The 16902-nt window shown below is 42.9% G+C and overlaps 2 protein-coding genes and 1 pseudogene across 5 annotated transcripts in view; 1 reads left to right on the forward strand and 2 right to left on the reverse strand.

Moving 5' to 3' along the window:
- The window catches only part of PDXDC1 (pyridoxal dependent decarboxylase domain containing 1), a 53423-nt gene extending 46615 nt beyond the window's left edge, over positions 1 to 6808 (forward strand). Inside the window, exons 19-22 of one of the 4 annotated variants that reach the window (XM_025206431.1) lie at positions 352 to 444; positions 536 to 632; positions 3084 to 3188; positions 4829 to 6808. In XM_025206431.1, the coding sequence (XP_025062216.1) occupies positions 352 to 444; positions 536 to 632; positions 3084 to 3188; positions 4829 to 5100 (567 nt within the window). In that variant the 3' untranslated portion in view covers positions 5101 to 6808. Of the gene's footprint in view, positions 1 to 351; positions 445 to 535; positions 633 to 3083; positions 3189 to 4828 lie in introns of those variants that run through there. The other 3 variants (XM_025206430.1, XM_006025590.3, XR_003094511.1) reach the window with 3 other exon arrangements.
- Positions 6809 to 8305: 1497 nt separating this feature from the next.
- Positions 8306 to 16896, reverse strand: NTAN1 (N-terminal asparagine amidase). The gene is made up of 9 exons (XM_025206432.1): positions 16504 to 16896; positions 16355 to 16420; positions 15762 to 15870; positions 14253 to 14326; positions 12917 to 12970; positions 12339 to 12392; positions 11317 to 11414; positions 9498 to 9611; positions 8306 to 9319 (listed from the first exon to the last, which is right to left on the reverse strand). Exons 3-9 carry the CDS (start codon positions 15803 to 15805, stop codon positions 9140 to 9142), a joined length of 618 nt encoding a protein of 205 aa, XP_025062217.1. The 5' UTR covers positions 15806 to 15870; positions 16355 to 16420; positions 16504 to 16896; the 3' UTR covers positions 8306 to 9139.
- Positions 11070 to 11234, reverse strand: LOC112550583 (annotated as a pseudogene).
- Positions 16897 to 16902: the final 6 nt, after the last annotated feature.

The raw sequence follows: 16902 nt of genomic DNA on the forward strand, positions 1-16902 counted from the left end.
GGGAATGGTCAGGGAGAGCACACTGCTATCAGTTTTCTTCACCAGAAATGCACCATTTATGCACCCTATAGTGTGAAAATGCAGAGGACAGCCAGATGCAGGTGAACGACCTTCAAGTAACAGGAATACACAGCAGTTCACTTCAGAATGGTTTTCTGCCTTAAGAACTATTTAATAAACAAGACATCTACGTTCAGTTTTCTGCTGAGTGTCTGCTTTAGTGTCATTTGCCAAGTGCTGGCCTAACTTGGTAAAATGTCCAGGTGTTCCATTTAATGTAATCATCAAGACTAGGACTAAGATGCCAGTTCAAGTGTAAGTGATGCAGTACTTTTTCGTTTTTTTAATTAGCTGTTGGAAAACATGACTGAGGTTGTTAGAAAAGGGATACAAGAAGCACAAATTCAGCTGCAGAGGGCAAATGAAGAAAGACTTCTTGAAGAGGTAAGACTGTCCAAGTAAGTGCGTGAGCTGCTTTGCAATCTGGTGGGTGGCTCAGTCACCAGAATTGATCTTTCCATTGCGTGTTCTGTAGGGGCTGCTGCGCCAGATTCCTGTCGTCGGTTCTGTGCTGAATTGGTTTTCTCCATTTCAAGCTTCACCAAAGGGAAGAACATTTAACTTAACAGCAGGTAAGAATACATTTACAACAGTATGACATTAGTGATAGCTGTGGAAGTGGGAACCTGTAGGCTTCTACTCATTAACTGATTTTAAAATATCTGACTTGCACGATTAAAAATGCACTCTTTAGATACTGATAGACACCTTTCACAACACTTCCTCCAGCACCAAATAAAAAGAATTCCGCACTGTTCCCTGTCCTGCTCACTGTTAGTTCTCCATACCTAAAACTCTCATATCAACCTAGAAAAACTTGCTGGATTTGGTTGTCTTCCTGTGTTATGTAACAAGAAAGGGCTCATTATGTCATTTCCATAAATTCCAGACATATGACCTGTAAAACTGGATTTCTTCTTATGCTTATAACGCATATACCAGCGAATGGGGAGATCTTAAGGGTCTTGAGAATCTTCTTAGAGCTGTGTAGTGTATGTTTCAGCTGGGGCCACCAGAATGTGTATTTACCCAAAGTCCAAGATGCCTCTGAATTTAAGATGGGTCCCCCAGTAATTAGATTCTATACATAACACATTTATAAATTGTGCATGTATAGAATCTAATTATTGGGGAATCTATCTTAAATTCATCCCCCCACCCAGACCTGTGGCAGGGGGGCAGGTGGTAGGGTGAGGCAGTGGGGTACAGATGGTGAGAGGAGCAGTGGGGGAGCAACTAGTAGGGGGTACAGGCAGTATGGGGGCAGTGGGGTCAAGCAACTTGACCTTTGCTTCCCCCTCCATGCTTTCCCTGTGTATGCTGTTATGGGTAGCTTTTGTGCAGAGCAGAGCTAGGTATGTTTGGTCAGGCACCCCAAGCTGACCACTTTTATTTTTGCTGCTGGCCTTAGCTAAGGACCCATTGTTCAGGGTCCTCACCTCTGCTGCAGCTGAGTTAAGTCCATAGCACCACCACCCTGGGCTTGCAAGAAATGCAAAAGAAACAAATAAAGAGTTAAATAAATTGCCACTTAGCGTTTCCCTGGTTTCATGCCTCTGACTTTTCGCAGGCTTCATTTGCTGGTACCCTCTTACCTTTCAGAGGCTTGGGGCCTGAAGGACTTGTGCAAACGAATGCTTGCTCAGGGCTCCTCCCTGTGGGCTGCTTGACCTCTGCTAGCCCCAGGCTCAAAGCAGCTTACTCGCATCCCCCCCGCCATACTCGCATCCAAGACAAGGAGACCTAAAGAACATTTTTTCCCATGTTAAACTGTGGGGAAAGAATACTTTCTTTTCTGTGTGGCTTCTATTTCGAATGACCCTTGGGCTGTTCCTACCTTCATCACTCTGCACAGTGAGTGTAAATCTGTTAGGGAAGGACATGCTAGAACTGAATCATACTGTGTGTGTCTACACAAGACACTAACTGCACAGTATCCTAATAACACTACGCAGTAGTGTGTTGAACAAAACCTGTGCTACCCGTGCTAATATGCTACTGTGTAGTAGTATTAGGCTACTGTACAGTTAGCATCTGAAAAAACCCATGTGCTGGTGCTATTACTCAGTAGCGCAAGTTACTGTGCATTGATTTAGTACTTGGTTATCCAAATACTAAACTGAATGTGAAGTAACTAGAGTGCATTAATGAAAGCTTAGACGCATCCACTGTGTTTTTGAGTGTGTTGTATACTTGAAACAGCTATCTGGCAGCCAGTCATGAAGGGAATTCACTGCAGCATACATGTGTGCATGGACAAATTATTGCTGTATTTGAATTGATCTGTAACTTACGTCTGCTTTTTGATGCAAAAAAATGGAGGGATGATGCTTTACAAGCCAGTCTTGGTAAAGTACCAGCCAGTCGTCCTTGACGCTGTAAATTCACATAATTTAGCAGAGGCTTGAGGGTAGGCCAGTGACTTTAGTCACTATATCATCAAGGCAACCTTTATTTATGGAAAAACTGGGGGAAAGGGAGACAAGGCTTTTGTTGTGTCAGGAACTTTCACTTCATCACTGATGCAGGAAATGCAGACTAGAACGTTTCTTTGGAAGAAAAAGGCCAGGATCCTCTTGCGAAGGATTTCCCCACTTCTGTGGGATCTCCTTTCAAAACCTTGCTGTCACAGGGATGGAAAATGTAAAAAAGACCCGAAAATATTTTAGGGCTGTGCTGGTGGAGGGGAAGAAATCTTCACTGGTAGAAAAATGTTATAAAATGAGCATGGCGTCACTGCATCTTTTTCTCTAGTCCACATTCCATCCTGTATTCGCAGCCTGGGGTACAGCCTTGCACCCGAGTGGGATGGCACCACTTCATGTGAGACTGGCATGTATAGCATGAGAGGGGACTCCATGTGTGCTTGGGATGATGCATGAGTGTTAAATGAAAATTAAGAGAGATGCTGGCTCAAAGTGATGTGTTAAGCTGGCATGTGACCTGCTTCCAGTTGTATTTAGCTCAGTGGTGTGTCAACAGTTAAAATTTTGCTTCTTACACAAGACTGTCTTCCCTTGCAGGCTCCCTAGAATCCACAGAAGCCACCTATGCATCAAAAGTGCAGGGGACTGGGACCACACCTCCCCCAACTCCCACTTCTGGTCGCACCAAGCAGAGACTTCCAGGTGAGCTCCCTAATTCACTTCCAGTAGTTTGCTAAGGCATGAAAATTTCTGCTTGAATAAAAGGCAAACTTATTGCAGTGTACACTGCCCACATCAAAAACTAGTGTGCTGATTTTTGATTTTGGTAGGACCTGATCAGTTGCTTTTAGTGACCAATGCATAAATTACAATCCAAATTGGATTTAAACAAATTTGTCTAAGCATCAGTCACATCACTTCTGCTGTAGTGCTCTGCAGACTAGGGAAAGGGGTGTCCTTTACCAGCAGTGTCACTGTCTCCAGGGCTCTTACTAGATAATATCAGAGATTATATTGAAGGCTTTTCAGTTTTGTGAATTAATAAGTAAACAACATTCTGCTATTTTGGGAAGAGAAAAAGTATGCATTAACAATGCATTAGTGTGTGGTGAATTTGCTTTGCCAGCTGGCTATTTTGTGGAACCCCTGATGTGTTGGGGAAGTAATGATATGTCAGTGACTTTGTACTGTACCATAAAAAAGCTATTAAAAATCTGCTAGGTAGTCGGGGTGTGTGAAGCGGGCCATATTCAATTCGTTGATTTGGATCGCTGTCCCAATTTTGATTCAGCCATATCTGAATCTGAAGATTCGATGCTGATTCGGCCGTAGACACGGCTTTAAATGGGTTTTTTTCCTACATACCTCAAGGTACCAGGCGCAGCTCGTGAACGGTGGGGTGGATGGAGTGTCCCACAGGAGCGCAGCCCCCCTCACCCCATATGCTTGGCGGTGGACCCCCCTCCCCCGGCAAACAGCCATGGCCCCCCCTCCGAGCCAGGAGTCATCAGGCACCAAGCTGGGAGACAGGGGGAGGGTCCCCAGCACATTCTGTGGCAGACCCAGAAGTGGACTGGAAGTGCTTCTGGTCCACTTCCGGGTCTGCTGGTGAGTGCACTGGGGAGCCCCCTGACCCACCATCGCAGCATTCACGAGCCGCCTGGTACCTTGAGGTATGTAGAAAAAACATTTTAAAGCTGTGTCTGTCCAACTCATTAAATTTCTCCGAATCGATTCAGGGAAATTTAAAGGGTCTCCTGATTTGATCCGGGTATTTGGCCGCCGAATCGAATCGGTGACTGAAGCTTTGCACAGCCCTACTAGGCAGTAGTAAAGCTGGTTCTTCCTTTCACCAAGTAAACAACAGTAGGTTAGCAAAGTGTGAACAGGTGAGGCTTTATTATTGTTAGCTTGCCTTTCTTCCTCTGCCATGAGAGAGAATTGGTTTTCTTCCTTAGTTGATTATTACTAGAAAGCCCTTCAGAACAGTGCTGGTGTATTTATGCATTCAGAACTGACTTAACATGACTACCGGCATGCTCTGTCTGACACGAACTGGCGGGGGTTTTGTTTTTGTTTCCCTGTTAGTTGTTTTTTGTTCTTTTCAGCCAAGCCTTAACTGAGCCTCTGATGCAGGGGGAAACAGTTAGAGGGGGAAGGTGAAAAATTTGCATCTCTTCTGTGCTCATAATGTTTAAGTGAACTTAATGCAAAGGCAAAATGGTACTCACTGCTACAAATGCAAAAACCAGCAGCCAACCACTGTTCAAAATCCTGGCCTACGTGCATTAAGTTATGTATTTCCTACACTCTAATACTTTTATTCATAAATATTTCTACAGGTCAAAAGCTTTTTAAAAGATCTTTAAGAAGCTCTGATGGGTTCAGTGAGACCAGTTCAGTCAGTCACACAGATGACTTGGAAAAGATGGAACAACAGCCCCATGCTTCATCCACTGTACAAGAGCAAGGGACTTCTGAGCCAGAGAAATCTGAGCAGCAAAAGGAAGTGGCACAGGCAACAAACAGAGAAACTGAAGATTTCCAAAGTGACAAATCCCCCAAATCAGGAAATGACTGCATTAAAGTAAAGGAACAGGAAAGCTTAAGATAAAACCCTGATGTTGTGGATTGAGACTTTGTACAGAAAATGCATTCCCTTTACCATAGGGAAGATGGTGTTGCATTTAAAATGTCAACAGTGCCACGTGCTAGTACAGTAACAGCTACTGTAAGTCATGATTAACTGGAATTTTGCACAAGTACATCAGTGAAAAAGTTCCCCCTCCTCTGCTGGGGAAGGGCATGAACTCTTTTATTGTACACTTATTACATTTGCTTTAATCATATACACATTAATATCACCAAAGTAATAAACAATCTCATTTATTATACTATTTGTAAACATTGCCGAAATAAATCATTTGGCAAAAGGTGATGTTTACTGTAGGAATCCAGGTGGCATTATAGTACTTGAGGAGTTGATCAGGTAGGATTAGGATTGAACATACAACTGCACCTAGTAATGTTTGTAAAGTGATTCTAATTTATATTCAACCTGCCAGTTGCTCACCATCTTTATATAAATATATAGATATATATGTCAGTTTAGCCTCCACTGTAGAACAAACTTAAGTAGACAAGCTGTCTGCATTGCAGTTCATCTCAGTTCTCTTGGATGTATTTTGGATTTGTTTTATCCCTAATCCCCAAAACTTCATTGCCTCTTACTAAGAGGATTGTCAGCAATTGTGAGTAAAGGGGATGTATACTTGTGTACATAGGAATGGCTGAACTGGCATCCATCAGTTTTTCCCACTGTTGTTTGCAGTCCACTGAGTTGTTTCTTGATCTTGTGGGACTAATGTTACTGACTTACGCCTTTTAGAAAGTGATAGTGCCTCTGCATGCCACAACTTCTTGCCCCTCACTGACGAGAATCGATACACATTTTCCTCTGCACGCCACTTATATAACCAAATCTCACTGAACACATTTTGTATAGAGTAAATGTCATCGGAGTCTTTTTCTGGTGTGTATTTTTAAAGATACCTGTTAGGAAAGCTTGAAAACCTGTCAAGTTTGTGGTTTCTACACTATCACTTTGACTAACATGGTAATATACCTATTGTAGATATTGTACAAATCCAAAGAAATTCTATAAGTTAATCATATCAACTAAGACTGCTTAAAATCCATTACAATCTGGCTAGCTTTTGCCGGAATCAAAAACTTAAGTTTTTCTCCATTACTCTGAGTCACTTGACTACACTCCTTCAGGATTTGCAATAGCCTCTCTTTGTTAAGGAAGTCCCAGAAAAACTTAATAGTGCAGAAGATATTAATTGACCTAGTCCTCCAAAACTGACTTGCTAACACTGTTGCCAGCATTCCCTTTACATAAATATGTAATTTACCACCTTGTGTAGCATCATGCTGACCCTAGCGTTAGTGGGTTGGATATTGTTATAAGGAAAACTGTTAATTTTAAGTGTACTGCTAACTAACTTTTCCTCTTGGACACCCAGATTCTGTGCAACTGGGAAGCCTTAAAATTATACTTAACTGCAATTTTGATTCCAATAGTTAGGCAAATCAGAGTGCAATTTTTCTTAAGTGCAACAACATAAGTCAACCTGTCTTCCTTATCAGTTTATTTGGTGCAATGACGTATATTAATATGGGTAAATTTGTTGGGAATGAAATTATCAACATAAAACAAAATTAATTTTTAATGTTTTTATATTTTGAAATGGTTAAAATAGCAGTTTTGTTGGAATTGAGCTATGTACTTTAGATACTACCCAAATGTTTCAATAAAAATTCTTCAAATGATTGTATCTGAGACTTGTTACTAGTAAAAGTTCAGTAACTAGTTTAACTATAAGATACCTACTCTTGTCTTGTTTATGTACAAATCCAGCTGTGGGGCATACTAGCTCATAATTATAACAGTACATACATCAATTGAGGAGCTTCTGTTTTTAGTATACATTTGGATGACAACACCCAAGTCAAGCGGAAGCTGGAGTCTCCAGCACTTAAGACATGGATAGAGCATCTCATGTAATTTCTGTGTTCCAAATATTATGTCGTCTTCCCCTCATGGTTTTGCTAGCTAGTTTTGATGGGTAAAGAAAACGTTAAATCACTGCAGAGGGACAACAGGACTCAGTGGCCAGAACACAATAAAGAACATGTATTCATGGCATCAAAGCTCTCCTTGCAAAAAAAACAGGGTAAGTCAGTTCTTTTGAATTCAAAGCAGTTGCACCAGTTAAGCTGGAAGTAGCAAGTAAGAGTAGGTGTGTATAAGGGGAAAAAGAAATCACAGAAGGTAAAGTGCAAGAAATCACATGACCGATTCATAACTCAAAGAAGGGTGAAGGGAGCTACTCCTATTGAAACTTCTAGCTCAGAAGGAACAGACAAGATATTTGAAAGCAGAGTAGTGAAAGGCTAGGAGCTCTGCAACATTTTAATATCACTGGAAATAATCCTTGAATTCAGAGAACATAATTCAATTACTGCTGTTTTATTACAATTCTCAAGCTATTGACACTTGGTTCTCAGATTGCTGGTGAGTTGCAAAGTTTACACACAGCCCCCTTTTGGCACTTTAATACTTCAGCATACTTTTCTATCAAACTCATGCAGGTTAGATCCTCTTACAGTTTGGGGTCTTATGGTCTTTGTAGGAAAGTGCCATGTATAAACTATCTAAACTCTTAACTCCAAACTTTTCAAAGCTTTTATGGAAACTTACCAGCCCAGGTACAGATTGCACTAGAGAATTTGGTGAACATGCTTTTTCTACTGTCAGGTGTTTATAGTCCTTTTTTTTCAGTTGATGGTTTAGGATACTTTGTTTGCATCAACTCTACAGGTTGACTGTATTGTATATGCACACACACTATGCCTCAGTTAATGCCATCTTTCCTACCAAAAAACAGACCCCAAAACTGGTTAAACTATACCATTATTAAAAATACACAAAACTAAAAATTTCGTAGGACAGGCAGCTGTAATGCAATACAAATGAAGAGATACAGATCTTATTCAAATACTGTTGTCACAGCCAGCAAAATACATCTGCTTAACAAATAATGCTATGGTTACAGAACAATTGCCAAGGCTTTAAGGATGTACACCTGTAACCAGTACTCAGAATCTGATCAAGATACCATAAGGATTATTATGTTCATGTAGGTTTTAAGCTTTTTGTAACAAAGAAGATATTTTCGGGAATAGCTGTTCAACTCCCGTTACATATAAAACTGTATTTTACTGCTATACCTAATTATAAAGAATATGGGACTAAGTACATCTCTGTCAGTCTCTCTCTTTTTTGTTAAAATGCAAAAATAGGTTGTAGAAACAATGATAAAATGTTACGCTTCAACTTTAGAGTCAACAGCAAAAGGTGAGGAACTAACCTGGCAATGGCCCTACCACTCACTAGTGGTGAATACTTTTAAGTTACTCATCCACAGTTTAGATAACAGAATGGGAAAGCAGCACTGGTGAATAGACTGTTACTTCAGGAGAAGCGTAGTATGAAATATTTGCCCTTTTGCAAAACAAAGGCTTTTTAGGCTCAAGTATTTGGAAATATTTGAATCGCTTTTACAGGTCTGATTGTCAATTTTTTTCTTATGTGAAAAACTGATTCATCTCACCAAAAACTAGATATGTCATTTAGGGTGCAACCACTATTTGGATTTTGAAAAATAGTTTTCTCCAATGATCAAGAAGTCACTGCATTAAGCCTGTATACCTAAACATACATTTGATAAACTTTTGTCCTTAAGGAGAGAGAGAGAGTCCTAAAGGAAAAAAAAAATTCTTGAATTGAATCTTGCAAGGTAGATTTCAAGAGGCCTCTATATACACCTGTTAGCACCAAAAGAAAGAACTGGAGAAAAAGCTCCATCGGGGCAGAAAAACTCTTAACCTCAGAAGCAACTGCTCCCTTTTGCAAGTAACAGTGCAAACAAATGCACTTCTGCCAAAATACTTTGTTTTGAAAAGCATCAGAGTTGAGGGATAGTAGGAGATGGAATCAGCATCAGTTCAGAAACATACTCCTTGCAAAATGGTCACTCTTCTGTTGGCAAGGCCACACCTTCCTGGTCTCTTTCTGGATTTGCCTGTTAAATCTTGTCAGAGCAAACCTGTACCCATAACCCTTCTTCATTTTTTTTGTAGCTGTGTGGTTTTCTGTCAGGGAACAGGGAGTATTGTGGAAAGGGGTGATCTTTTAAAAATGTTAATGTGGATCTAATGTGGGAAACAAAGTGGGGGGGCTCAGCCAGAGGAGACGTGGAAAGATTCTGAAAAATAAGACAATATTGTGAGCTAGTTCAACCCAGAATAGGAACAACTCCTGGCTGCTGGGCTTCCAGCTGCATTGTCAAGATAGGACACCCACCCTTCAGCAGTGCACAGAAAAGCCATCAGTTCAGACATTAGCAGTACTGGATACAACTAAAAACCGGTTTCTTTGGGTACCTGTAAGATCTGTTCATCATCCTGCTCCAGCCAGAAATCCACATGTGGGAAAGGCATCCAGAAGTAAGGTCCAATATGGAGCTGCTTTGTCTCTGCATCATAAATACTAATCATCTAAGACAGGAAACAGACTTTGAAAGACTTTCCTCAACCTTCAAGAGCAGTTGATTGGTTCACTTGCTGCAAGGCCAGTCCCTGCAGGGAGCACCCAGCACTTGGAGTGAAAAGCAATCTAGTTGCTTGTGGTCCATAATTCTCCAGAAAGGAGAAGGTCTTCCCCCTCTGGGTCAAAGGGTAACCAAAAATCATAAATCCTTCCTCAAGTGAGAATCATCCTATCATGAGTTTGCATGAAAGCAGATCCTACACATGGGATCTACAACTTCTAATAGGGAACAATCTTGCAGGCTAACACTTAGGAGACCCGGATTTAAACGCCCAGCTGTCCCCAGGCTCTCATTAACCTTAAGTAAATTTAGTGGGTTTTGCCCTATTCCCCACTCCTAACTGTAGATTACCACCACATCCTCTCACCTTTCATCTGCTGGGGACATCTAAGCTGCAAGTTCTCCAGGAAAGAGATCTTTCTAGGTGTTTGTGCAGCACCCACCATAAGGTAACCTGCTCTTAGCTGGAGCCTCAGGCACAGGGGCAGGCAAAGTCTGACCTGCGGGTCGGATTGCGCCTGCAGTCTCCATTTCCCAGCAGCCCCTTCCCACATTGCTGTGACAATGTGGGGCTGGATGGGGAGCTGCTCTGGGGTCTGGGATCTTGCAGCAGTGACAGCATGTTCTGGAGCCAGGGGAGAGCTGCCATTTGCTGCTCACATGCCCTGAGCAGGGACATACGGGCAGCAGATAACAGCTCGGGACCACGCTGTCACCACTGCAAGATCCCAGCCCCAGCCACATGGTAGTTCCCCACCTAGCCGCACACCCGCCCAGCGCTGCTGGGGCCAGTCTCCATGGAAACCCTGGCCCCTTGCTGTCACAGCACCACCACTGCTGGGATCTCCATGGAAACCAGCCACAGTGACACCGACAGGCACTGCTGGGAAATGGAGTCCGGCCACTGGCCAGATCACCATTTTGCCCATCCCTGTTCTAGCAGCTACTGTAATGCAAACTGACTTAGCACAAACTCCAGCCTTGTTACAGAACTACAGTACTTCCCTTAGATATAGAGAGTGACCGTTTGGCCAGGACAGTCCCAGATTTTGAAGGCCTGTTCTGGCCAGCTGATGAAAATTTAAACAAGAATCCTGGGTATGGGGCAGGGAGGCAGAGGCATGAGCTGTAAAACAGGAAGCCCTAGCAGACAGCAAAACCCTCCTAAAATAGATTAGCTTGATTAATGGAATGACCATAAAAAGGGATGATTAACACCTGTGGAGTAAAGAACAACAGGTCATTAATGGGCCACTGACTCCTGTAGCTGTCTAAATAATAATACCAGAGCTGCACCATGCTGCCCTGCCCCTGTCTTTGCCTGCAACAGCACAGCTGACTTGAGTGGCGGGGTGGAGGGGTCAGTATCCGGGACTTTACATTGTCCCATACAGTTACCCTACTTAAACAGCAGCTCTCGAAGCAAAGGTTTACAAGACCAGTGTTGTTGATCATAGCCTGGCATTATATCAGTCAGAGACATTTCTCCTTAAAGGAAAAGTTTTCAATTAGCGATAATCACACCTAGGATTAAAACTCATTGGCTATGATACTACCACTGCACAAAGCATAGATTTCTCTCATAAGCCACTGATACTTTTCCCTCATTAGTCATGTTCTTACCCCAGTAAAACTATACCTTTTTCACTCACCTTTGCTCCTGTTAAGGTACGGGCTGAACGTAAATCCTCATCTGGTCCCTTATCTGGAAAAGTTGCATGGAAGATCTCTCCTGTTTTAACATTCACAGCTGAGGGGAGAGCAGTTATCAGTTACCAATGACTTGTACCCATCTACCCACACACACTGTATTCCAGACAAACAAAACCAAGACACAATAACCAGCAAACTTCAGGGCCAAATCAAGCAACTTATGTCAAAGGCATTGATAAAGAAATGTTGCATTTAGCCCCTAGTTTGCTCTATTTTCACAATGCTGCCTAGGGTGGTTTCTAATCTTCCAGAAGAAAGTTTAAAGCAGTGGATCTCATCATTTTTAGACCTGAGAAAAAATGCTAGGTCTTAGTTTTCATTTTTTTTTTTTTAAACTACAAAAGCAATTCTTCTGTTGCAAAGAGCTCAGAAAGACCACAACAGGTCACCATGGTTTTAACACTATGGATTCCTATGTGAAGTCTCTGGGTCCATTTTGTGAATCAAATTTGCACACCAACCTGTGCTAACATGCATCACCCCTGAAAGGGTCTCAAAGCACCCTGCTTAAGAATCACTGTTTTAAAGGATGCTGCTTATTTGAAAATAAGGCCCCACCAAGTTTTGTTCCAATGGTATTGCACTGTTGGTAGATAAGAGAGGAACAGAAAAATTAACTAAGCACAGTGGAAAGAAGTTTGGTTTCTAGACAGACTAAGGAACAGGTGGCACCACAGAACAGCTCCTTTGCACTGCATGGTCTGCCTATTAAAGAAGATGAAGAAAACCAGGGGCAGTGGGACATGTGCATTTCTGGAATGCCAGGGGCATCTCCTGAACACCAGAACTACTGCTGTCAAGTAGAGCCAGTCTCCAAGTGCTACTACCAGCAGTGCTGTCCTAACAAGCTGTATTGAATCCTGTGCATTATGGTACTACTTGCATTAGCAAACTTTGGGAGAATAGCATATTTGCTAGAAAATCGGAAATACAGCCAGTGCCCAAGTTGTGCTATACTCACCAATTCCATACACAATTGGGAAATGATTGTCCTTCTCCTCCCTGTCATTTAATTCTGTTACAAAGAGAACAGACAGGATGTTCATCTTGGCAGCCATCCAGAAGGATATTCATTTATTTTCAAGCAGCATTATGTAGACTTACTCAGGGAGAGGCTCATGCATTACAAAAGGAGAGAGAGAGGCCCATGCATTGCAAAGACAATGTGTGGACAATGTAGAACTAACCTATAACATACTATTATCACATGACCTAGATCCATGCCCTAAGAAGGTGAAAACTGAATCAGCCCTTTGGGACTAAAGGGCCCTGGGGAAGGGCATCATGGGGGCAGAGAGCTCCTGTGCTGGACTGTGGTTGGCTCTGCCCAAAGCCCCTAATCCCTTAACTTCATGAGCAAGAAATTTCTAAGGGTGCGCCAATAAAGAATTTTGGGGCTGATACCGATGGCCGAATATTAACGACCCATATTAACCAATACTGATCTGATTGCTAATGTGCCTCATGATCAAGAGCCTTGCATATTGTTTTAGGGCTTGAACAGCCTCTTATGGAGTAGAAAAACATTAAGTCTCTTACCTGTCACGCAGTAAGTCATTAAATGGACATCATCTTGCTGGAGGTCAAAAGCTCCTATAGCAACAACAACAGCAGCAGGGTATAAAACTGCCTTATGTCAAAGCAGACACTGTACTTAGATTAGGTCAGCATTATGTACTGTAAATTAGATGGGCAACTCAGTCTGCCAGCAGAAAAAGTGTCCAGTCCACTGTTCCTGGCAGAGATAATCAATCAGCATGGGGTTTTTTTGTTTGTTTTTACAGGGATGGCTCAATATTTTTTTCTTATGAAACAAAGCCTTAGCTAGTGCACCTTTCATGCAACTGTCTGCTAACAAGGATCAAAACTTATTTGTTAAATGAGAAAGCCTTTTATCAACATTTTATGCCTTTCTCTGGCATTGTAGGATCTCTGGCTTGGTACAGTCAGCAGAACTCACTTTTTAACTGTCCTTTTCACTTTCAATGCAAGCAAAAGACAATTTTTCTTCTTTTTGAAGTTCTAATATAAGAGCTTCCTTATTTTATAGTCAGAGCATAGGTTTAGAAAATTTCTTTGCTAAACAAGAAGGCTCTCTCTTTTGGGCTATTATCCCACAGTCAAACCCCCCAGCCTACACACACACACACACACACACACACACACACAATAAGGAAGGAGGACTCATTAGCTGAGTGGCACAGATGCCTCTCAGAATACTTCCTCTGCCAACCCTAACCCCCTTTAGACAACCTTTGCTGGTCCTTGTCTAATCACAAAGTGTGTCCAACTCCTACTGGTTTCAACCGGGGCCAAGAGCCCCCCAAAATTCACTAGAGGTGCTCAGCTTCTTCAGGTTAAAGCACTTGGGGCCAGGATGTGTGTTTCTGGTTTATCTGTGAGTGGCATGTACACCTCTGATGCTACAGGCATAAAGGTATATAATACCTTTCATGGGAGGATTTCAAGACACTGATTAAATATCACACCCCTTTCCCCATAAGCTGGATACTATCAATTTTATACATGAATAAACTTAGATACAAGACAGATAAGAGACTTAACCAAGATTATGAAGCATGCCAGTAGCCAGAGGCAGGAATAAATCCACCCATCTTGTTTCTCAATATCCTGCTCCAATAGACAAGCCAAGAGCAAATCACTATTTAAAAAGTCCACATCCTCCATCCTGTACATCACACAAATATAAATCTCATAATCCCATGCCATACTTTAAGTTCCCAGATGGAGAAAAACAGTGATTCCAGATTTCTTTCTGTTGCATGATGGGAGATTCAGATCACACACAAAATTTGCACCAATCCAGTCAGAACTCTAGGTTTTGGACATGAGAGTGGAAAAAGTGTGAACTTACTAAGAAGCTGATTAGTAAGTTTTTGTGATAAATGCCTATCATCATTGAAACCTCCAACTAGGTGCACTTCCAACCTAACAAAGATGGAACAACAGGAAACAGCAATTAAAAAAAAAAGACATCCCAAAGTGAACAGCTTTACATTATAACCCCCAGCCCACAATGTAAATGATCATTAGAAAAGACTCTTTTGTTTATCAAATGCTCCAGTTGTTTGCTTATTAACTCATGGCTCCATGCTCTAGACATAATAGGGAATAATATCCAGTGAGCAGCACAAACTATGGCACTGAGCACATGTAGCCCTTAATTTAATGGTATCTAGAAGCACTAACGGCCTTAGGACTGGACCTTAAATCACAAAAACTGGGACAAAGATCAATTAAATACAAAGTAGTCTCACTCCAGTGACTTCCCCCCCACCACTACCTTCGACCATAAGGCAGGGCTCTCCTCTGGGAAGTGTCCGTAAATACAATCCACTTACTCAGGGGTCAACAGCCTACAGCCCAGATCTGGCCCGCAAAAAGGTTAGATCCAATACAGGGGACTGGTGGCACACAGATATGCTGTGCTGTGCCACCCATGCCCACCTCAGCCCTCCCTGCTGCTCACTCACACCTGTGCTTACCCTCGCCCTTCTCCATTGACCCTGGGGACAGGGATAAGCAGCTAGGGTAAGTGTAGGCAGCTCAGGCCCCTCAGGGGGTGGAGATCTGCAGCCCACAGCCACAAAGGCTGCGGACAGCCACGCTTTATTCAAGAGGTCTGCCCCCAGGCTGAAGTTTTCAAAGGTGACTAGTCACCTTTGTCAGTTCTGAGTGCTCAACTTCACATGAAGGGGCCCAATTTTCAGAGTGCTGAGGATTTACCATCTGAAAACCATCCCCTTCAAAAGGAGTTGGCTTGTGAAAGTTCATCATCTGCCAACTAAGCAGTTTTTACTTCTATTAGGTGCATACAAGCAAACAACCAAAAAGGATGGATGGAGCTATATAGTTTTCTGTCCCCCACATCATCAACTAAGAAAGACTGAGAGAGCCAGAAAAGTCGCACGTAAATTCTCAAATCTCCGTTTGGGGACAAGGAAGGAAAAACTACAAACAAACAAAATGCCATTTATGAAACTAAGCACATTTGAGACAAGTCACCAGAAGACAATAAACATGGGACTTCACAGTGACATTTTTACAAAGAGACAATTTGCAAGCTTTATATCAAATCACTGGTAGAAGGAAATCTAAAACAATCAATTAATCTATACATAAAAAAATTCATGGTTCTCAGCAAGTTTAGAAAAGGGAAAGTTATTAGCTGTGTTATAATGTCATTAGGAACACAAATATCAGGAAACTGCGGAAAGAGCTTCTTACTGAGACGTTTACTTGCTCATACTGGGCAAGCAGTTACCTGCATCTGAGTCCCTAATGAGCACACTTAGAACTTCCCACCTGAACGACTGTAGCAACCTTGGGAAATGTTGCACACAAGAAACAGAGCAGAGCTGACCTTCCACATGCTGCGTTGCTAGAAAGAGACTTTACTGAACTCATGATCAGTAACACCTCAGCCTCTGTGTCTGATCCATCAAAGTGCGTCAAGCAGGTAGCCCCGCTGCCTGAAAGGCAGAAAATGAGAAAACGTTCACCTGACCACAGATCTCACATCATGCAAAGCACCATTAACACCACCACCATTGCTTTGTTATTCTGCAGTCCTTTGTATCAGTGCAGCGACAGCACAGCCATTTTACAGGAGAAAGCCACCAAAAGGGGTTAAGTGACTTCTCTCAAATCATGCAAATGAACCTGCAGAGGCACCCTACACTCCCTCAGTTTCCTGTAGTCACCCATAAGTTGCTTCCTGTGTAACTTAGTAGCTACAGCAAGGAATCTGAATTCCCCACCATCAATTATCAATAACCCAGCAGCTGCCAGGGGTAGGATGAAAAGGTCTTGCACAGCTTTTGTTCACAGTGCCGCAGCCAACACAGGTTGGGAATTATAATGACAGTGAAACTAAGCACCCAGGGAAGCTTAAAGCATCAAATTGAAATAACAAGTGCCCGGTTATCTGAGAAATACGGGCCTCCTTTACCATACCTGTGTGCCTCAGCACCACCAAGTGGCAGGTCGTGGCATCCTCGGATCCAAGAATGGAAACGGAGCCTATTTTAACGAAGAGAAAGACACTGAGATCCCGTCCTGCTTGCTGCTTCCACACGGAAGGTTATCACCACCGCTTCGCCTACCATCTGCAGGGGTGGTCACTGCAAACTCTCTCTGCTGGACATACAGAAGTCCTTTGGGTCCCACCGTCTGAGCAGGCTGGCTTGTGAGAACTTTTGCTTTCTCCTAAAAATAAAACAGAGGCAAAAGTGACCGACGGTGCGGCCGGCGCTGAGGTGCACACGGTCAAGGGAGGGCTCCGGGCGACCAGAAACCCTCAGAGCAATCCCCAAATGGGAACCGGTGGATCCCACATCACCCAGAGCAGAGGGACCCTCGTGGGGGCGCAGAGGAGGACGAGGCGCGAGCGGGAGGGCCCGGCGCCGGGGGCACAACAGCGGAGCCCTGGGGCGTCGCAGCGCAGCCCCCGCCCTCACCACCAGGTGCGGGTGGGCTCGCAGCAGGTCCCCCGCCGGCCGCCC

This window comes from Alligator sinensis, unplaced genomic scaffold (assembly GCF_000455745.1).
Source record: "Alligator sinensis unplaced genomic scaffold, ASM45574v1 scaffold927_1, whole genome shotgun sequence".
Classification (NCBI taxonomy): domain Eukaryota; kingdom Metazoa; phylum Chordata; order Crocodylia; family Alligatoridae; genus Alligator; species Alligator sinensis.